At 33.6% G+C, this 23,896-nt stretch overlaps 1 protein-coding gene across 1 annotated transcript in view; it reads left to right on the forward strand.

Moving 5' to 3' along the window:
* CFAP47 (cilia and flagella associated protein 47) overlaps window positions 1-23,896 on the forward strand; it is a 141,997-nt gene that overhangs the window by 43,989 nt on the left and 74,112 nt on the right. Inside the window, exons 9-13 of the mRNA XM_051990592.1 lie at window positions 5,515-5,704; window positions 6,418-6,631; window positions 20,015-20,167; window positions 20,389-20,569; window positions 20,688-20,784. Coding sequence (XP_051846552.1) covers window positions 5,515-5,704; window positions 6,418-6,631; window positions 20,015-20,167; window positions 20,389-20,569; window positions 20,688-20,784 — 835 coding nt within the window. The remainder of the gene's footprint in view (window positions 1-5,514; window positions 5,705-6,417; window positions 6,632-20,014; window positions 20,168-20,388; window positions 20,570-20,687; window positions 20,785-23,896) is intronic.

Genomic DNA, 23,896 nt, shown 5'->3' on the forward strand with positions numbered 1-23,896 from the left:
AATATGGTGAACTCACTCATAAAATATAAGAGAATGGATTAGAAAACTGAATCCAATAGTATCATTTACAAGAAAAATACTTGAAACACAAAGATTTATAAAGAATTAAAATGAGTTTTCTGTTTATTAAAATGAGTTTCACACTGGAAACTCAAAGATTCATAATGAATTTATTTGTAAAAATATTAACTTATCAAATTTACTGTTCTAATATTAAATCATTTGTTTTTAGTAATAAATCACTCTTCTAATCTTTCTGTGATAGAAATATAGTATCAATATTTAAATAAGAGGGAAACAAAGCAAAAAATATATAAAATAATAGTCCAATATTCCCGATAAATATTGAAATTTTTACCAAAATATTGACAAGTAAGCTAAAACTACATTTTAGCAAGATTATACATTATGATTAAGTTGGGTTTATTCCAAGAAATAAAAGTGTTTAACATAAGAAAGGATATAAATATAATAAATCATCTTAATAACATAAATAATAAAAACCATATGATTATATCAATAAATCCCATAAAGACTACTGACAACAATTAACTCATTTCTATCAAAAACTCCAGAAATTCTAAGAATAGTGAGATATTTCTTAGAATAAACAATATTTAAATATGAGAACAAATATTCTTCGTAATAGAAGTCTTTACATTAAGACCCTAGGTAAATTAGGATGACATCACTAGTACTATTTAACATGATATTAGAATTCTTGCTATAGTAATAAGACAAGAAAATCAAATTGACAGAATAAGCATTGAAGAGGGGAAAAAAACTTTCTAAATTATATGCTAGGGAATTTAAGAGAACCCAGAGAATCTGCTAAAAATTAATTGAAATAATGACTTCAGTACAGTTGTAAAATATAAAATATGTCCACCTAAATCATCAACATTCCTATATGCAATTAATAAAATTCATCAGGAAGAGTTAGTAAAAGAAATTCCTTTTAAAATAATAACATAAATTATTTAATATTTATGTGTGTATCTACCATTATTCATTCAAGAACTTTATGATCATAAGTATAAAAGGCTATTTGCAGAAAGACTTAAATAATTGGAGAAAAAGTAATTGCTCACAGGTAATGGAGCCAGTAAAATAAAAATGACAATACTTCCTAAATTAATTTGCTTAATCTGCAAATCAAATCCCCCAAAAAGGTATTTTATTTTTTTTATTTTATTTTTTTAATTTTATTTTATTTAATAATAACTTTGTATTGACAGAATCCATGTCAGGATAATTTTTTTACAACATTATCCCTTGCACTCACTTATGTTTCGTTTTTTCCCCTCCCTCCCTCCACCCCCCCCCCCCAGATGGCAAGCAGTCCTATATATGTTAAATATGTTGCAGTATATCCTAGATACAATACATATTTGCAGAACTGAACAGTTCTCCCGCTGCACAGGGAGAATTGGATTCAGAAGGTAAAAATAACTCGGGAAGAAAATCAAAAATGCAAATAGTTCACATTCATTTCCCAGTATTCTTTCTTTGGGTGTAGCTGCTTCTGTCCATCATTTATCCATTGAAACTCTTTGTCATAGAAATCCACTTCCATCAGAATACATCCTTATACAATATCGTTGTCGAAGTGTATAATGATCTCCTGGTTCTGCTCATCCCACTTAGCATCAGTCCATGTAAGTCTCTCCAAGCCTCTCTGTATTCATCCTGCTGGTCATTCCTTACAGAGCAATAATATTCCATAACATTCATATACCACAATTTACCCAGCCATTCTCCAATTGATGGGCATCCATTCATTTTCCAGTTTCTAGCCACTACAAACATTTTGGTACATACAGGTCCCTTTCCCTTTTTTAGTATCTCTTTGGGGTATAAGCCCAATAGAAACACTGCTGGATCAAAGGGTATGCACAGTTTGATAACTTTTTGGGCATAATTCCAGATTGCTCTCCAGAATGGCTGGATTCATTCACAACTCCACCAACAATGCATCAGTGTCCCCGTTTTCCCGCATCCCCTCCAACATTCATCATTATTTTTTCCTGTCATCTTAGCCAATCTGACAGGTGTGTAGTGATATCTCAGAGTTGTCTTAATTTGCATTTCTCTGATCAATAGTGATTTGGAACACTCTTTCATGTGAGTGGTAATAGTTTCAATTTCTTCATCTGAAAATTGTCTGTTCATATCCTTTGACCATTTATCAATTGGAGAATGGCTTGATTTTTTATAAATTTGAGTCAGTTCTCTATATATTTTGGAAATGAGGCCTTTATCAGAACCTTTAATTGTAAAGATGTTTTCCCAGTTTGTTGCTTCCCTACTAATCTTGTTTGCATTCGTTCTGTTTGTACAAAGGCTTTTTAATTTGATATAATCAAAATTTCCTATTTTGTGATCGGTAATGGTCTCTAGTTCATCTTTGGTCACAAATTTCTTTCTCCTCCACAAGTCTGAGAGATAAACTATCCTATGTTCCTCTAATTTATTTATAATCTCGTTCTTTATGCCTAGATCATGGACCCATTTTGATCTTATCTTGGTATGTGGTGTTAAGTGTGGGTCCTTGCCTAATTTCTGCCATACTAATTTCCAGTTATCCCAGCAGTTTTTATCAGATAATGAAATCTTATCCCAAAAGTTAGAATCTTTGGGTTTGTCAAACACTAGATTGCTATAGTTGACTATTCTGTCTTGTGAACCTAACCTCAAAAAGATATTTTATAGAAAAAACAAAATTTATATGGAAAATCAAAAGATCAAGAATTGTAAAAGGTTAATAATGAAAAAAAGTGGGAAGAAAATCTAGAATCAAATCTTAAAGTATACTACAAAATAGTGATTGTGTAATAATGTACTACAAAACAGTAAATGATTTGGATCTGTTTAAAATTGGATTGGTTGTGCCTCTCCTGTTTTTCCCCCCTTATAAACAACCTAAGTTGTAGTTTTGTGTCTTTATCATGGAACTTTGTAGTGTAAAGTAAGCTTTCTTGGAAATGTTTCCAAATGTACAAAAATTAATTTCAGAGTAAAGGAGATCATGGGATTTAAACATGTCTTCATTCCAAGATCATCAATACAGCCTTCTATTTTTTTTTTAAAAGCGAGACAAAATCCTAACCTTTTTTTAAAAATATGAAGCCAATAAGATAGGTTTTGTTTGTGTATAGAATTAGTATTTAAATTTTCCTCTTATATATTTAAATATTCACTTGTAAAGCTTTTAAAATCTTTTCCCCAATCTTCCTAATTGCTGTGGTTTAAGTTATAATTGTGCTATATCATACTGACTAATATTTTAAAAAAAAGAAACACCAGGGATTATTTTTTTTTTGAATGTAAAGAACTGGTGCCATTAACTGTCCATGATCAGAAGGGTCTTCCCCCTTGTGTACACACTGTGTATTCTGGTTGAAATTTAAATCACCTTACCCTTTTGTATGAAGAAAACATAATATAATATTTACTCCACTAATTGCTTTAATTAAAACAAAATTTTTGTTTGAGAAAAAATAGCTGAAATTTAATTTTTTTACTGACATTTACAATGTGTGTGTTAATGTTCTCCTATTAAAATTAGTTACATTAAAATGGATTGGTTGATTAGTAGAACAGTTAGATTCAGAATATACAGAAAATAACAAAGTAAGTCAGTGTTTGATAAACACAATCTACTTACTGGTATAAGGACTCAAATCTTGACAAGCACTCTAAAATGGTTCATCAAAAATTAAATTTTGACCAAGAATTCTTACCAAATTAAAGCCCCAAATGATTATATTACTTACAAATAAAAGATCACATGAAAACATCTTATAGGAGTTATGAAGAAATTACATTTCAGGTTTAAAAGTAAAGCAGGAATATAGTTCATATCTATATAAAACAAACCAGGTGAAAAATCTTTGTAACAACTTTCTCTAATAAAAATCTCATTTTCAATAATATAAGGAACTGATTCAAATTTATAGCAAAAAGAGACTTTCCACAGTAGATAATCAAATGATATGAACAGAAAGTTTTAAAAGAAGAAGCCATGATACTAGTAATTTTACAAAAAAGTTCTAGATTGCTAATAATTAGGAGAGAGACAGAGAAAGAGAGAGAGCAGAGAGAGAGAGAGAGAGAGAGAGAGAGAGAGAGAGAGAGAGAGAGCGCATGTGCAGAAAACTAAGAGGGATAACTAATTTACTAGATGATAAGAGTTATGATGCACAAAGGTCTTGATTGGCTAGAACATTGAGTCAAACCTAGTAATGAAATTCAATAGTGACAAATGTCTTATACTTGGGTTCAAAAACCTGACTTCACAAGTACCAAGTAGGAAAAGACATAGCTAGATAAAAGTGTGTCTGCAAATGTTTTAGTCAGTGTGAGTCAAAATGTAACATAGTAGCCAAGAATGCTACTGCAATTGTAGGATGCATTAAGAGGAACAGTTTCCAGGTGTAGGGAGCTGATAATTCCTCTATCTACCTTGGTCATGTATGAGAGCATCACTGGAGGAAACATTCATTTTGAAGAGATTATTATGCATAGATCCAAATCTACATTAACACCTACATTTGCCAAATTCAAAACAAAAGTTAAATATTTCTGCTGCCCTTTTCTGTTCTTGTGAGGATATCACAGAGATTTGCAATCTTGGACATTTACACCATAGAATCACCATCTGTGATTCTTTTTTTCACTCAGTCAGTTCCTAAGTCTTGTTGATTACATGATGTCTATAATCACTTTCCCTATCTGTTTCCTATTCTCCATTCACATGTCCATCATCCTAGTTTAAACTCTTCCTTCTAACTTCTTATCTGGACTATTGAATAGCTTTCTAATTGGTCTCCCTGCTATCAGCTTTCACTTCTGTCCTTTTTACAAAGCTGCCAATGCTCCACTCTAGCATTGAAATCCTATCACAATTAGGCTATCCTTCCAGACCTTTTCCCTTCATGTATTGTCCATTTCTGACAAGTTGGCCTGTTTACTGAACTTATCATTCCATCATCTTATCTCTGCACTTCCATAAATACTATTCCTCATGTCTGAAATGCATACTTTCCTCACCTCATTCTTTTAGACTCCTTCCTTAGCTTGCTTCAACACTGTGCTGAAGTCCTATGTCCTACAGGAAGACTTTGCTACTCTTCCTAATTTGTCGATGATTTTTCTTCCAATTATTGTAGATTTACCTATTTATATATTACACCCTGACATACAATGAAAACCTTTTGAGGATAGAAATTGTTTTAAAAATTTTATATTTGTAACCCCAAGATATAACAGAATGCCATATACATTGTAGATGCAAAATGTTTGACTAATCATATTGGGTCTATTATTTCTTGAAGATCATCTATAGAGTTTTTACAAGTGTCTCAAAGGCAAGGAATCAAGAGTATGTATATTTTTCCGTAAGAAAAGTTACCATTGCCGCATTGAAACAATATTTTTTTTCACATTTCACAGGAAAAGCCTCTTTTTTGTTGTTTTATTTTTAAATATATGCTTCACTATCTTTTCTTTCAGAATGTGCTCTTTTCATTTGTGCCACATCAACTAGGCATATTTAAAGTAAAGCAATTAATGGATATACTTGGTTTCGTGGCAGAAGATGATTTACTGTCAGTGAAAATGAAACCTTTTTACCAAGTAGAGTTAAATTTTACTAGTATCTGCAAACCTGCAACTAAGAGAATTGAGATGAAAATCAATCCAGGTATGCTACTGAGAAAGCTTATGAAATATTTTAGCAATAATTTGATAAATTTTTAACATATGTAAATCAAATTCATTTTTTGCATATGCAAATACAATTATAAAACAGATTCAAATAAATAGACATACATAAGAGATTTCTTTTTTGGGGGGAGAAACATTTTGGTGCAGATGAACCCCTTTCAATATTGCTATTTTTTTTTAAACTATTGGTTCTTCGATTTGCTGGGAAATGTGAAGGAGTTAGGAATTAGAAGGAGAATTGGGGAAGGGAACAAGTATTATCTGGTTTGAGTCTTAGGGTTAAGAGTCTAAGAGGTTTCCTTTTTTCTTTGTGACAGAAAATATAGTTAACATTTTCTATAATTCTTAGGGCTGAGACTAAGTTAGCCTTTATGAATGAGAAGCAATGTAACTAATAGTTCAGAGGAGGAAGGGAAGATTCAATGTAATGAGGCATTACTGAGCATTTATAAAACTATAAAAGTATTTTTTTCTTTAAATTCCTTGACAAGTGGGGCCTGTGAACCCATTTTAGGATTTATGAAAGGCAGGTCTTTTAATCATGAAATTAAATCATGAATGCTTTCTAAAATTTTTGAAGGATTTATCTTAAATTTGATTTTAATAAATTAATAAATATCAGTGGAAAACTACAAAGGCACATTTAAAATAGAAAGCTGTTGGTCTTAATTTTTTAAATGTCCTTTTAAGGTCTAACACCTGTGATTACTAATGTCACTGGACAGTATGTTGGGGACGAAACAGGAGAGTACAAAAACTTTGCACCAGTAGCAATGCTGAAATCACACTTAACATCCATCCATGATCATGGAGTAAGTGAACACTTGAAGAAAGATGCACTGATTGCTTTTCCTAATGACCGATGTGCTAGCCTCAGGTCCGGAGATCCTCGAGAAGAATTCAGGTATTATGTTGATCACATTTAAGCATGGAAAAAAGTAACAAATTTCAGTCATTTTAATGCAATTTGAATTAGGTACAGTCATAAAGTAGAATTTTCATTTAAAAATAAAATTAAGGGACAGCTAGGTGGCACAGTGGATAGAGCACCAGCCCTGAAGTCAGAGGGACCTGAGTTCAAATTTGATCTTAGACACTTAGGACCTAGTCCTAGTTGTGTGACTCTGGGCATGTCACTTAATCCCAATTGCCTTAGCCAAAAAAAAAATGTTTTTGGATGTGAATTTTAGGAAAACATATCTATTTAGAATATGACATCGTTATACAGACAATTCTTGCTTTACAAAAATTTGCATTACACAGATTTGACTTTTCTAAAGAATTTTGAAACAAATCCACATTCCAATTCCAATTTAAAAATTGTACAGGATTTCAGATGTACCAGAAGCTGGAGAGGCTGCTTGTATAGATACTGAAGCAGGAAAAAAGTTCTCAGAGTTCCTGCAAAAATTAATAGATGAAGATCCCTAAATGCTGGAGCAAATATTTAATGTCCTATTTTACCAAAGAATGCTATTTTGAACCCAAGAAAAAAACTTACTGGCATAAAGCTTTGAAAAACAGAATTATTCTTTTGCTCAAAAGAATGCATCTGGGACTTGCAAATTAAAACCTCTTTGCGTATACCACTTAGAAAATCCTAGAGCATTGAAAGGAATCAGCAGGAGAATACTACACTACCTCAGCATTATTTCATTATCCTTAAGGGATGGATAACTCTTATCATTTTAAAGAAATGGCTTAGCTGCAGCTTCCTTCCTAAGAAGTTTTCTAATGATAATTATATTCCTTTCAAAATTCTATTTTTTTTTTGGATAATAGCAAAAATTAGCCTCCTAGCTGGATGATTTTAATAAAAATGTAAAAGTAGTCCACCTTCCCCCTACCTAAAAATACCTAGAGATGTAGGGTGTGTTCAGGGAAAACTAGTATCTCTGGGCTGAGGGTTCCAGAACCTTTACAGAGCTGCCTTCCACCTTTGGTGTCTACCTAATCCACCTCTCACCTGTGGTTCCAAGAAGCTGTAGCGTGCACAGTGTCCACACTCTGGAAAAACTGTTTTGGCAGTTGGGTAATCCAAGGTTAGGGTAACTAAGAGGTTACCTATAGTGATTAAGTGGGGTGTTTACCCAAAGTATGTAAAGACTTCCCTTGGTGGAATGGGCTGATGAAAACAATTTGTTCCAATAGCTATGAAGACAGAGGAAGCAAAGTGTTATGGAGCACTTTGAGCTTGGTTTGACAGTGCAGATAACAAAGTCATCCTTAGCATTTCTTTATTGCCATTATCATCTTACCACTGGACAGTGTTGGCTTTGGAAGAGAGAGCAAGACTATCAATTTCCTGCAACTCTGTCTCACTTAAATCCAATTAATTCATATATCAAAAGACATCACCATACGATCTTACCATTTGTACCTATCTCAAAGCCTTGTGGCCATAGATGAGTAAGGAACAATCAGGTGCTGATATACTAGGAGCCATAATCACAATTTGCATATGGGTAGTTCAGGCCTTGTTTCTACTCTGAGTAGCAGTGGGATTTAGCAGTCCCTATCTGAACCACTTCTTCTTCTTCTTCTTCTTCTTCTTCTTCTTCTTCTTCTTCTTCTTCTTCTTCTTCTTCTTCTTCTTCTTCTTCTTCTTCTTCTTCTTCTTCCTCTTCTTCTTCCTCTTCTTCTTCCTCTTCTTCTTCTTCTTCTTCTTCTTCTTCTTCTTCTTCTTCTTCTTCTTCTTCTTCTTCTTCTTCTTCTTCTTCTTCTTCTTTTTAATAATTTTTTATTGACAGAACCCATGCCAGGGTAATTTTTTACAGCATTATCCCTTGCACTCACTTCTGTTCCGATTTTTCCCCTCCCTCCCTCCACCCCCTCCCCCAGATGGCAAGCAGTCCTTTACATGTTGAATAGGTTACAGTATATCCTAGATATAATAAATGTTTGCAGAACCGAACAGTTCTCTTGTTGCACAGGGAGAATTGTATTCAGAAGGTATAAATAACCCGGGAAGAAAAACAAAAATGCAAGCAGTTTATATTCATTTCCCAGTGTTCTTTCTTTGGGTGTAGCTGCTTCTGTCCATCCTTGATCAAATCCATCTCTTTATCGAAGAGATCCACTTCCATCAGAATACATTCTCAAACAGTGTTGTTGTTGAGATATATAATGATCTCCTGGTTCTGCTCCTTTCACTTAGCATCAGTTCATGTAAGTCTCTCCAAGCCTCTCTGTATCATCCCGCTGGTCATTTCTTACAGAACAATCATACTCCATAATGTTCATATACCACAATTTACTCAACCATTCTCCAATTGATGGGCATCCATTCATTTTCCAGTTTCTGGCCACTACAAACAGGGCTGCTACAAACATTTTGGCACATACAGGTCCCTTTCCCTTCTTTAGTATCTCTTTGGGGTATAAGCCCAGTAGAAACACCGCTGGATCAAAGGGTATGCACAGTTTGATAACTTTTTGAGCATAGTTCCAAATTGCTCTCCAGAATGGCTGGATGTTGAACCACTTCTTAAGAATATCATTGCTCACCTCCATGTATAAGGAAGGAGCTAAAAAAGTACCCCCCTCTAATGTTTTTCTTTTTTTCTAAAATATAATCGTTCTCTGGGAGCAGGTTTCTCAGGGGAAGTTTTCTGGAGGCAGCCTTCGTTTCAGTTCCAAGTGATAATCACTCCAAATGCAGCCAGGAGTTAAAAGTTCAGTTCTTTATTGCTTCTTCCAAAATAGCCCAATTAGCTTTCTTAGAGGCCTATCTTTCTCCTTGGTTCCAAGAGCTCTTGCAGCTTGTCCTTTATTGCCTCCAGATCCTGCCTCTAGCTCAACTCTGACTCCTGGTAATCTTCTGAACTGACTGACTGAAGCTCTAAGAGCTCCTTATATATGATCTCTTAAAGGTGTGAACCCAAAGGTTGACTCCTCCTTTGAGAGGGATTGTGGGTTTCTGACTTGTGAGTCTCCGAACTTGTGAACTCCAATGTGTGAGCTAATGTGTGAACTCTCAAAGGTGTGAGCTCTAATGTGTGAATTCTCCCAAAGGTGTAAATTCTAAGCACACAAGCATTGTTTCCATCAACTCTAATGACTTAACATTTTGTAAGGATTCTAACATTCCCCAAATCGTCCGCTTACCTAACTCTGACCTGATTATTGTGGCTGGAGGGGATCCTATCTTATGATCAAGACAAATGTACAAAAACTTCTGAAAAGTTCATCCTGCTTACCACTGATACCTTTGTAGACAACACAAAATCCAGTAGACTTGAAGGAGAACACTTCTTGTGAGAGAATTCAGTAGGTCTGGCATCCAAATAGCAGTCCTTAGTGAAACAAGGCTGGAAAAAAACAAGGCAGCTTACTGAAGTAAGAGTTGGATGCACATTTTCTGGGATGGCCACAGTGAAAGGGAGTATCATGAAGCTGGTGTAGATTTTGCCACCAAAACTAATCTAGTGAACAAGGTCACATGCCTTTCAAAAGGAGTAAATGACAAGCTCATGACAATGAGATTGTCACTTGCAGGAAGATTCCATGCTATCCTCATCAGTGTCTGTGTTCCCACTATCATAAATTCTGATGAGGTCAAAGAAAAGTTTTATGAAGTCTTTGAGATCCTTACCATCAATGTCAAAAGAGGACAAGCTTATAATTTTGGGTGACTTTTAATCAGGGGTCCTCAAACTATGGCCCGCGGGTCAGATGCAGCAGCTGAGGACGTTTATCCCCCTCACCAAGGGCTATGAAGTTTCTTTATTTAAAGGCCCACAAAACAAAGTTTTTGTTTTTACTATAATCCGGCCCTCCAACAGTCTGAGGGACAGTGAACTGGCCCCCTATTTAAAAAGTTTGAGGACCCCTGCTTAATGCTAAAGGAAGTTCAGACTACCAGACATGGCAAGGAGTCCTTGAGAGACATGGATTTGGAAACGGTAACAGCAATGGTCATTTACTATTAAAGACTTGTGTATCTCATGACCCTCTCATCATTAACACTGAATTCCATTGACCTAAACACAATAAAGCTTCATAAACACCTTTGCTGCAAACATTGGTATTTAATAGACTATGTGATTATAAGGAAAAGAGCAAACAATATGTGAGAGAGACTAAGACAACGTGTGGTACAGAGTGCTAGACTGATCATAGACTTATCCTTTCCAATCTGAATATTCACATTCAACAAAAGTAGAGGCTCCATTGAAAAAAGACTACTAGAAGAATTAATGTCAACACAGAGTGTTTCTCTGAGGGTAAACTTTTGCCAACTTGGACGTTAGTTGAGCCAACACACAGTTGGCAATAATGGAGCAGAAAAGGAGTGGGAAGCTTTCAGAGATTTGGTGTATAGTACTGCACTTGCTCATCTGAATTGGAAAATTCACAAATATCAAGGCTGGTTTGATGAAAATGATGGGGAAATTCAGAAGCTGCTAAGTGAAAAATGAGAACTCCATAGGGTTTACCAACAGAATAGTTCATCTATTTTTAAGAAGATAGCATTCAATTCTATCAAAAGCAAAGTACACTTGAAATTAGAGAGATGCAGGATTCTTGGCTTAGTAAAAAGGCAGATGAAATTCAGTTTTATGCTGGTAGTAACAATCAAAACCATTTTTAATATTGCACTAAAAACTATTTATGGGCCAAAGACCTATGGTGCTTCTTAGCTACTCAGTGCGGATAGTGCCATACTGATTAGTGATAAGGCCATGATCCTAGAGAGATGAGCTGAACACTTCTAATAAGGTTCTCAACAGACCATCATTAATCAATGCTGAAATTATTGACTTCAGAGTTTAAAGTTGTTGACGTCAAAGTTGAAAACTATTATGTCAAGTTGAAATCAGTCACTCCCTACCTGATGTTCCAACTAAAGAAAAGGTTTAAATGCCTTCAGGCTACTTTTGTGTGATAATGAACCAGGAGCTGATTCTATTCCAGACAAGATTTACAAGTTGAGGGAGGTCCAGTGCCCAAACAAAAGCTGACTAAAATTTTCCAGGACTATAAGCATGCCTCCATTGTCCATCTTTATAAAAATAAAGAGAATAGATTGTTCTGTGACAATCATAGTGGATATATGTGTGTATGTGTGTTTCTTGTAAACATTGTTTGCAAAATTCTGGCCATAGTCCTCCTTAATAGGCTGACCCTACTCTAGAAAAAGATCATCTACTTGAGAGCTAGTGTGGCTGCAGAAAGGGGTGAGGAACAGTTGATAAGATGTTTCCTGACAACTCCAGAAAATTGCCAGGAGCAGACAGCAGTCTATATACAACATTTGTAGATCTGACTCAGGCTTTTGATATTGTCAGTTTTGAGGGCTTATGGCAAATTATGTCAAAATTTGGTTGCAGAGATCAGTGTAATATGTCACTTTCATGATGACATGCTTGCCTGGATTCTGGACAATGGGCAATGCTCTTGAGCTTTTCCAGTCACCAATGGAGGGACACAAGGCTGTGTGCTTGCTCCCATGCTTTTTAGCATGGTGTTTTCAGCAATGTTGTCAAATTCCCTGCATGAGGACAAAATGAGGAATCAAAGTCAGCTGCTAATGTGATGGCAAATCCTTCAATTTGAAAAGGCTACAAGCCAAAATAATGCTTGGAGCATTATTTTTTGTTTGTATAGAATTGTGCACTCAATGCAGCTTCCAAAACTGAGATGCAATGAAGTATGGATCTCTATCAACACCAAGAAAACAAGTCCTCCCTCAACCAACAGCACACCATCCGTATGTGGAACCATCTTTTTCTTTTTCTTTTTTTTTTTTTAATAACTTTTTATTGACAGAATCCATGCCAGGGTAATTTTTTACAGCATTATCCCTTGCACTCTCTTCTGTTCCAATTTTTCCCCTCCCTCCCTCCATCCCCTCCCCCAGATGGCAAGCAGTCCTTTACATGTTAAATAGGTTTCAGTATATTCTAGATACAATATATGTTTGCAGAACCAAACAGTTCTCTTGTTGCACAGGGAGAATTGGATTCAGAAGGTATAAATAACCCGGGAAGAAAAACAAAAATGCAAACAGTTTATATTCATTTCCCAATGTTCTTTCTTTGGGTGTAGTTGCTTCTGTCCATCCTTGATCAATTGAAACTGAATTAGCGCTCTTTATCGAAGAGATCCACTGAAACTATCTTTTTCAAGAAATGGTAAAGTTTTGAATGATAAGTTCTCTTACTTTTGCAGTATACACTCACATTGATAAAGAGATTGCCAAAGCTAGCTCAGTGTTTGGGAGGTTTCAAAGGAAAGTATGAGAAAGGAGAGGTATTCAACTGTCTACCAAAGTGGAGGCCTACAGAGCTGTTGTGCTTTCCTCATTGTTGTAAGCCTGTGAAACTTGGACAGTATGCCAGTGCCATGCCAGGAAACTGAATTGCCTCCATTTGAATTGTTTTAGGAAGATTCTGAAGATTACCTGGCAGGATAAGATACCAACACTGAGCTGCTTTTTTGAACTAAAGTGCCAAGTATTCCATCTCTACTGCAGAGAGCACAACTCCATTGGGCTAGCCACAGTGTTCAACTGCCAAATGTATGCTTGCCAAAAAAAAATTACTTCATGGAGAACTCACACAAAGCCAGCATTAAAAAAGTGTCAGAAAAAGCAGCACAAAAAAAAAAAAAACTCTTAAGGACTCTCTTAAGAATTTTAGAATTGAGACATGGGAGACACTGGCACAGGACTGCCAAGCATGTTGTGCCCTCATCAGAGAATATGTTCTGTTGTATTAGCAAAACAGAACTGAATCAGTTCATAAGAAATGTGAGATAATTAGAGAAGCCCCCCAAATATTCGTAGAGGCTATTTGTGTCTGAGTCTTGGCAGAGCACTCTGAATTTGTGTTATCTGATTAGCCAGTCAGATACACTTGAACATAATGATGTCATTCTGGTCATCTTTAAGAACCAAGGATTACAATCATCATAACCTGTGAATTAGAGAATGACTGAGAATTTCTTTTTTTTTTTTAAAATTTATTTATTTTATAATAACTTTTTATTGACAGAACTCATGCCAAGGTAATTTTTTACAGCATTATCCCTTGCACTCACTTCTGTTTGGATTTTTCCCCTCCCTCCCTCCACCCCCTCCCCCAGATGGTAAGCAGTCCTATACATGTTAAATAGGTTACAGTATATCCTAGATATAATATATGTGTGTAGAACCGAACAGTTCTCTTGTTGCACAGAAAGAATTGGATTCAGAAAGTAAAAATAACTTGGGAAGAAAAACAAAAAATACAAGCAGTTTATATTCATTTCCCAGTGTTCGTTCTTTGGGTGTAGCTGCTTCTATCCAAAGTTGATCAATTGAAACTGAGTTAGGTCTCTTTATCAAAGATATCCACTTCCATCAGATTACATCCTCATACAGTATCGTTGTTGAAGTGTATAATGATCTCCTGGTTCTGTTCATGTAAGAATGACTGAGAATTTCAAGGGGTATTTTTCACTCATTGCATGTGCCCAGGAAACTTCAGCTTCGGATGCAGATAAAAACTTGAAATGGAGACATTTTTGGAAGTCCCATAAAGTTGACTATGTTTTCCATGATATTAAGTCAAAGGAAGATATTAAAAATATGTATGAAGAGAGGTTGAGGGTGAAGTGGAAAAGCACCCCAAATGGGACTGTGAGAAACATAATCTTGAATCTTTGTAGTTAGTTTATTACTAGTTCTTTACACCCTAATGCAAATGGTATTTTTATACCCCCAGACATATTGCCCTAAAAACCTAAGATCTTGACAACTTGATAAACATAAAGAAATACTGTCTTATTGCAGTCTGGGAATGACACCCTTAGAGTGATAACCTTTGCCTCCTATCTAGAGTAGAAATTTCTTTTATTATGACACATGTATCAAGAAACATTTTTGATGATTCTCTCTTTTTTTCTATAAATATGTGGCCCCAAGACCACTCATTATTGACCCGTCCCATCTTGGTGTTGGGAAATCAGTCCTGGCCAGTAATAAAAGCTCTTAAAACTTCATTATTTTGGCTGCCCTGTGTTTCCTCTTGCCTGGGTACTTCAAGGGTTTGTCTAGGATTTTCCTGATTTTATGGATTTGGCAAACATGAAACCATTGAAAAAACAAGTAACAAGACAGTAAAATTAGCACAAGAATTGGAGCTAGAAGGGGACAAGAATCATGTGGAAAAGTTGATTGACAATTGAAAGACGAACTGTCAAATGAGGCTCAGTTTGAGTTGTTGATTGTAGAAGAAAGGGAAGTTTTAGAAGCTGACATTGAACGAAAAAGATTCATAACATATTAATAGTTGGCAGAAACATTTCATTATTTGAGTGAATTTTTTTCTTACGCTGAAAAGATGGATCTAAAAACTTCAAGATTTTTTAAAGTTCAAAGACTAGTTGAGGATAATATTAACTCTTACTATCAGATAAAGGAATAAAAGAGAGACACTGTCCAAACATTTCTTGATTAAAAAAAAAAAAAGTTGTACAGCCATCCACCAGTGTGATAAAGACAAGCAAGGTACAGTGAGTGTGGAAGGGCAACACATTGTATATACTTATAAAATTTATTTTATATACTGTGCTTACTTTATCATCAACTTTGACTTTCATTTCATTATTCTGTTTATTATCACGGTGCAGTATTTAATATGTTTGTATTTTAGTATATTTTATGATATATAAAGTTTTTTTTTGTCCATGCCTTTATATATATCATAAAATGTACTAAAAGTAATGTTGGGTGGATAGGGGTGAATTCACAGTATGTAAAAATTGCTTTAAGGTGAAGTCTATAGAATAGTGTACTTACACAAAGTGAAAACTGCCTCTCCTTACAAAGTGCCAATAATAATTCGTAGAACATATTTATAAATTTATAAAACTCTTGCTTAACAATGCAATAAAACAATTGCTTAGCAACAATGAACCCTATGAGATGGGTAGGATTTTCCAAAAGTTTTTCTGCAGGGGAGGTTTCTGGGAAGATGGAAGAATAGATTGGTACTAGAGTAGTAACAGGCAAAGAAGAAAGAACCCAACAGATAGAAATTTACTATGGGAATAGAGAAGACTGGCGTTCATCTTCATCTTCGTAGGAGAATACTGAACTAAAAATTCAGAAACTAAAAAAAGTTTCTATCTCAAAGAGTAACTTGAAATGGCTCCCTACCTAGAAAGAATTTATAGAACTACTCAAAAAAGAATTTAAGATCAAATAAAAGGCATTAAGGAAAAACTAAAAAAAAATCCAAGAAAAACAACATTATGAAAAGAAAGTTAACCAACTATAAAAGGAAAAAAAATCTCAAATATGAGACCAAGAAATAACAAAACATTATAAAGAATGAAAAAATAGAACAGAATGTGAAACATCTTATTAGAAAAACAACAGATCTGAAGAACAGATCAAAAAGAGAAAATATAATAATAATTATCCTGTTTGAAAGTTGTGAAAGATAAATTATCGACACAAAATTTTGGAACTCCCAGATTAAAGAGAAAATTTTGCAAGAAATAAGAAAAAAAATCAACTACACTGGAGCTTCATTAGAATTGGATAGGACTTATCAGAAGCCACAATAAAAGACTACAGATCCTGAAATCATATTTACTGACAATTAAAAAAATAGGCCTATAGCCAAAAATATCATATCCAGCAAAATTATAATATTGAATGAGAAAAAAATGTACATTCAATGAACTTGCAGATTTTCAGAATTTCCTATCCACCAAACCTTAACTTACTAGAAAAATTAACATATAAGAGGCAATATCAAAGATCAATTTCTTTTTTTTTTTTTTTTTTTTGTATCTTTTGTTTTGGGAAGTTTTTTTTATTTTTGCATTTATTTTTTATTAAAGCTTTTTATTTACAAAACATATGCATGGGTCATTTTTATTTTTTCTTTTTCTTTTATTTATTTATTTTTTAAAATAACTTTTTATTGACAGAAGCCATGTCAGGGTAATTTTTTACAACATTATCCCTTGCATTCTCTTCTCTTCTGATTCAAAGATCAATTTCAAGGAACTCAAGTTGAACAAATTGTTTATGTTTTATGTTTTTTTTTTGAACATGGGAAATATATACCATATGTTTAAGACTGACATCAACAATAGGGTGGCTCAAAAGAAAGATTGGGGCAGAGTAAAGGTAAAAATAGTAATTATGTAATACAAATGAAATGCAGAGGAGGAATAGACACAGAGGCATTAGAGAGGGGTGGAGGGCTTATAGTTCTGAAAACCTACTCACATTGGGAATGTGTTGAATAGGCAACACTATATATATATAGCACCCTCCAAATATATATATAGCACCCTCCAAAATGTGTAAATAAATAAGGGGGAAGGGATGGGCAGATAGGAAAGCTAAGGGTGAGGTAAAACTATAAGGAATGATCCATGGGTGAGGGGAGGTTAAGTGATAACAAGGAAAGTTATAGAGCAGAATTAAAACAAAGCGTCAACAGGGATAAGAAAGATATATGTGTGTGTAGGTGGGAGGGGCGGTATATGTATGTGTGTGTGTGTATGTATATATCTTCATATGTACACATAAATATATTCTTTCTTAACTTTAAGCCTGCTTGGGGGTGGTGGTAGGGATGAAAGGTGGAAAAAAAGTAAAAAAAGAGAACAAAAGAACAATTTATAAGGAAGTAAAGAAATGATGAACACTCATGAATATAATTTCTTCTACTAATATATATACTTTCCTGAATTGATAATTTGTTGTTAAATATTTAGAATTCTTCCTGATGGTCTGTTGAAAACACGACAATGTTCTTATTTGTTTTGTTTTATTTAAACTGTTTTCTGTTTTTTTCTTATTCTATTTTTTAATAAAAAAAGATAAAAAAGAATATAATTTATTAAAAAATTTTTTGGTGTAGTTTTAAGCTGTTAGATAAATTATTACCTAACAGACATGTTAATAACAAGAACAAAAAATATGTATAATCAATAGATGAAGAAAAAAAGTTTTGACAAAATTAAACACCTATTTTTATTACAAACACCATAAAATGTAGAATTAAATGGACCTTTTTAAAAAAAATTGATGTAGGTAGAAACTACTTAAAGCCAAGAACTAGAATTTTAAATAAGGGAGATAAACTAGATTTATGTCTAATAAAATTAAGATTAAGGCAAATGTGTCTTTTATATAATGCTAGAAATGCAAGCTTTATAAAAGGGCAAGAAAGGAAATCTAATAATAAGCATTGTCAAGATAGAAATAAAATTATTGCTTTTGTGGATAATATAACTTACTTACAGAATTATCAAGCAAATTGAATTCCAAAGTCCATTAGCATGGGACTCATTCCTCACTGATAGAGATCAATTCCCTGTGTGTGACAATGGAAGTGTTGACAAGAGTGGGAGAGAGAAGAACTCTTTAGTCTCTAATGTCTTTTGTATGTCAGTTTCTCTAATCATTTCATGTGCTTCTTGTTTTCAGTTCTGAGAGAATAGGTACATGTAGTCAATCCTACTTCAGGTTTCTGAAGGAAAAGAGTTTGGGAAAAAGTCAACATAAGAGGAAGCACCAATCTCCATCATGTCCTTCTTCCTAGCTTGCTGCACTAGCATCTTTAGGGAATTTCCTCTTGGGTGGCATCTGGGATTTTCTCAATTAGGCTTTACCTCATTCCCAGTGGGAAAGTTTCTTCCCTTTATATTGTCTGGTATATATTTTTCTTTGTATACTTTCTTTGATGTCTGTTTGTCTGTGAAATTAGACAGATGTGTTTATTTGCTGATATATATGTTTATTGTATTACTGATATTTGAATGGAAAAGATCAAGCTTTGGATATGAAACTTGATTACTGATGAAACCAGTGATCAGAAATTAAATTGAACCTGAAAATTATGCCCCCAGATTATTAATATTTTAGGTAAAAGATAAATGTAATTCTAATCTAGTACTCCCTCTTTCTGAGGGCATTAGGATAGTAAAATGTTTTGATCCCAATTTGCTGCTTCCCATCGTGGCAGGAGTTAAAATCTCCTTTAGAGAACAGTAGAGAAAAAGAAGGTTAGAGATATTTATTCTATTTTCCTTTAATTCACAGAATAACACCTCATTTTATATGTAGGAGATAGCCTTCTCTTATACCAGTAAGTTAAGTAAAATTTGTAAAAACCATTATCTCATATAACTTGCAAGATATAAAAATATATGTAAACATCTGTATTTCTGATTATTAATAACAACATATGGTAGGCATAGATTGAAAAGAAATAATATTTGAAATAATTACAGAATGTACATAATATTTTAGATCTAGTTACCAAGACATACGTAGAAGCTAAACAAATACTACAAGAAAATACTCTTTATAGAAATAGTTATACTCAAAGACACATTAATTGCTCATGAATAGGCTAAGCCAATATAACTATCAAAATAGTAGTCTTAGTGCTGCAAAAAGATAGATAATAACAAAATTCATATGAGGTGACAAAAGTTCAAGATTTTTAAGGAAAATAATTTTTAAAAAATGAGAAGGAAGCAAGTTTCATAGTAACAACTCAAACTGTACAACAAAGCTGTAATTATCTGAATGATTTGATACTAGCTAAACCAATAGAACAGAGTAGTTTACACAGTAAACAGACCATGTTGACTTATTTTTTTACTGTCTAATAAACCTAGAGACTTTAGTTACTTTTTAAAGGGTTCAATGTTTTGTCAAAATCTAGGAAAACTAGAAACTAATCTTAAAGAAATTAGGTTTAGACCATCATGTCACATCATATATCCAGATAAGGTCCAAATATATAACATGATCCTCATCTATTTTCCCTGCCCACAAGAAGCTTATAATCTAATCAGGGAAGAAAATACATAAAACACACAATATAAAAAATGAAAAAGGGGAGGAGAATTCCAAGGTTTACTTAGATTGTGTCTCCCTTGATCTGTAGATTTCATACAGAATAGAGCTATAGATGGAAAGTACAGAGTCTTTATACAGTTTTTCATTGTTAAGACCTTCATAAATATCTGAGAAATTAAAGAAAACATATCTTTCATAAATGTCTAATTGAGTTCCTCTCTTGGTTAAGACAATTTTTTAACTTTTGTGAATAAATTTAGATTTAATTAAATTCCCTTTAAATTCCTACCAGCAGGTCTAAATCCAAGTAATTTGATTGCTTTATCATGGTTTTGTGCATGGAAGATATAATGTAACAATGTCTCATCATTTTCCCCAATAAACATTGATATATTTTAGAACTAGTTTCAGATTTCATGACATCATCTGAGACAAAATTCATTGATGCCATTTTTATATTTTTAGGACCATTTTCACAAAAGTTCCAAGATACAATTATGTGGATCCTGCATATGCATATACTGAAGAGGAAGAAATACAAATACAAGAAAATAAAGACTACTATTATAATTTCACCTTAAAAATGGCAAAACAGAGAATGCATAAGAAGTCAGAAAGGTAAAATAATAGAAGAAAAACTGTTACACTTTAAGATTCAGAAATTCTTACTTCTTATTTCTTCTCTCTCATTAATTTCAATTCAAATTTAAAATTTTTAGTATAACAGAAGAATTCTATTATTTCTTTAGTATACAATTTTTTAAAAATTAGTAATTATTTCCAAATAAATATATTTGAAATTATATTTTCTAATATTTTTGGCATTTATTTTTTAATAGGGCATTTAAACTCTCAGATAATAAGATAGATATTGGCATAAAACCAGGAGGAAAACTGAAGTCCCCTCGCCTCTCAATTACACAATTATTTGAAGAGATGAACCAACCTGTAAAATTGCCTTTAAAGGAAAATTCTCTTTTAACTACTCAGAATTTGGCAGCAAAAGAAGCAGAATCCAATGTAAGTTTTAAGGAATGTAAGTTTAGTATGAATTTATAAGTACACTTAAATCACTGAAAACTAATATTAAAAAAACAAACTAATTTTGATGTAAGAAACCATTTGTCATTTCTCATAGACTGTCAGTGTAGTTTGTCACACCCCATCCACACCACAAGCAAGAGAAGATTGCAACTCAGTCTTGTCACCAAAGCAACTTCATCAAGTAGTAGTTGGTAAGATTTGACAAAATACAGTAATGCTTCTGATAGACAATATTGTGATACCATATCATTTAAACATGTAGTATTTAATTTTAATTCTGTCAGAATTACACTTGGATATAAATTTAGCAAGAACTTTGGTTTTTACTAATGATTATGAATCTCATTATATTAAGTTTAAACTCAATTTGCCTTAGTTTTTAGCTGGCGTAATAAAGCAAATTCCGAGTCATCTTGGTAGAAAATTTTCAAAATACATCTATTTCAAAGGCTACTGGACCTTTTTAAATTGTATTGTTATTGATATCTTTTATTTTACATTGGCTTAATTTCTCTCTCTTTTATTCAACAAACTATCCATTGTGATAGAGTTTAAAAGAAAAGAGAAAAAAACAATTCAGTAAAACCAACAAAGATATCAATCAAGCCTGATAATATCTACAGTAATTCTTCCTTCTGTAAAAAAGGAAGAGAAATACATCATTTTTTCAACTCCCAGTCATTATAATTATGTACTATTCAATATATTCTTTCCCTCCTTTAAAAAAGTTATTAATAAAAGTTAATAATTAGTTATTAATTATAATAATAATTATGTCATCATTTATTTAGCCATTTCTCAATGAATGGCCATCTTTTTTGCTTTCAGTTCTTTGTTACCAAAAATATATTGTTGGCCTTTCTTAATGATGAATATGGCTAAATTAATGAATTATAAAATAATCATTGTTACTTGAAGAAATGTAAAACCAATGCTATGAATTTTCAAATATTAATTAGATTCCTACTGATAATATAGTATCTTTAAGGTTGTGCTTAATCTTATAAGACCTGCAGCATTTTGGTCCTTTTCATTTTGCCATGTTATAAATGATGTTGGATTGATCAATGGACAGTAGTATTTTATCCTTCAATATCCAACTTAATCAACTCTTCAGATGTAATTTCTTCTTTTTTGAAATTCTATGAAATATTATTACATTTTCACATTTTACTTTGAACTGTAGCTATTCATATATGCTTTTTATCTCCCCTATTAGATTGTAAACACCATTAATGTGGATCAATGTCTTTGTAGTCTGAGAATACACAGCACAAAAAGTGTTCAACAAATTTTCTCGAGTGAATGAAATTTTCAATACTATGTAAAAATGCATCATTAATATTGTTACTATAACAATATGGACAAGGTCACTCACTCATTTCCTCATTTATTTGTAAAGAAATATTTATTGGCACTTATGCATTTATGTATGATAAATTATTCTAGAAGCCATGTGGGTTGTGTCCCTGGCCTCTAGGAGCTGTTGTTGTCCTCTGTATTGGAAGAGGACCAAAATGACATCATTATATAAGAGTTGAATTACAGTATGTCCAACTGAGCTTGGAATATGACCTTGGACCAATATGAGCTTGTAATGCTCTGCCACAGGTAAGACACAAATAGTCCCTATAAACATTTGGGGTGGCTTCTCTTAATTTTGCACATCTTATATTTCTTTTGGGTTATTCAATTCTGCTTTGCTCATAGAGCACAGCACTTTATTTGTTGAGGATGTGACATGCTGGGCTGTCCTGTGTCAGTGTTTCCCATGTCTCAATTCTAAAGTTCTTAGGAGACCTTGAGAGTGTCCTTGTTTCACCTTTTCTGACACCTTGTGAATACTTGCCTTATGTGAGTTCTCCATAAAATAATTTTTTGGCAAGCATACATTTGGCATTTGAACAATGTGGACAGTCCAGTGGAGTTGTGATCTCTGCAGTAGGGTTGGAATGCTTGGCATTTTAATTCAAAAAAATGACCTCAGTGACTAGGATCTTATCTTGCCAAATGATGTTCATAATCTTCCTAAAACAATTCAAATGGAAGCAATTCAGTTTCCTGGCTTGGCACTGGCATACTGTCCAGTTTCACAGGTTTACAACAATGAGGAAAGCACAACAGTTCTGTACACCTTCTGTTTACTGTACACCTTACCATTTACTGTAAATAATGGTTCCACATATGTCTGATGCAGTGCTGGCTGATAGAGGATTTGTGTTTTCTTGGGTTTAATTATTAGGCCAAAATTAGCATAAAAAGCAGAGAATTGATCCATACTTTATTGCATCTCAGCTTTGGAGGCTGCATTGAATGTATAATCATGTGCTCCCTCCCTTTAGTTTTGACTTGTAGCTTTTTCAAATTGAAGAATTTACCATCAATATGGTAGCTGACTTTGATTTAGCATGACATCATGCTAAAAATAAGAAGCATGGGATCGATTATACAGCTTTGTTTACTTTATTTATATTGTCCATTGTCCATTGTCTATTGTCCAGAATCCAGGCAAACATGCCCATCATGAAATCGATGTGCCGTACTAATGAACTTCTCTGGGCAACTACATTTTGACATAATTTTCCATAAGTCCTCACAACTTATAGTATCAAAAGCCTTGGTCAAATCTACAAAGTTGTAAACAGATGTCTGTTCCTAGAACATCAGATCAACTGTTCTTAGGCCCCTTCTAAAGCCACAGCTCTCAGGTAGATGATCCTTTTCTAGGTGTAGGGTCAGCCTATTAAGGAGAACTCTGGCCAGAATTTTGTGAACGATGACTACAAAAGACACACACACACACACACACACACACATACTCACACACACACACCATGATTGTCATAGGACAATCTATTTTCTTTACTTTTATAAAGTTGGACAATGGAGGCATACTTGTATTCCTGGAAAATTTCAGTCAGCTTTTGTATGAGTAATGGACCCCTCATCTTGTAAATCTCAGCTACCGCAGAATCAGCCCCTGGTGCTTTATCACATGAAATTAGCCTAATGCATTTAAAACCTCCTGTTCAATTAGAACTTCAGCTAGAGTGACTGATTTCAACTTGAGGCAAACAGTCAATAGCTTCAGTATTGATTGATGATAGTCTGTTGAGAACACTATCGAAGGGTTCAGCCCATCTATCTTGGGTCATGTCCTTATCACTAATCACAATCAGAAATGAGTAGTTGAGAACTGCCATAGGTCTTTGGTCCATAAATAGTTTTCAATGTATCATAAAAAATGCGTTGGATTGTTGTTATCAATATAAAACTGAATTGTATTTGCCTTCTTACTGAGCC

The sequence above is a fragment of the Antechinus flavipes genome, chromosome 3 (assembly GCF_016432865.1).
Source record: "Antechinus flavipes isolate AdamAnt ecotype Samford, QLD, Australia chromosome 3, AdamAnt_v2, whole genome shotgun sequence".
NCBI lineage: Eukaryota > Metazoa > Chordata > Mammalia > Dasyuromorphia > Dasyuridae > Antechinus > Antechinus flavipes.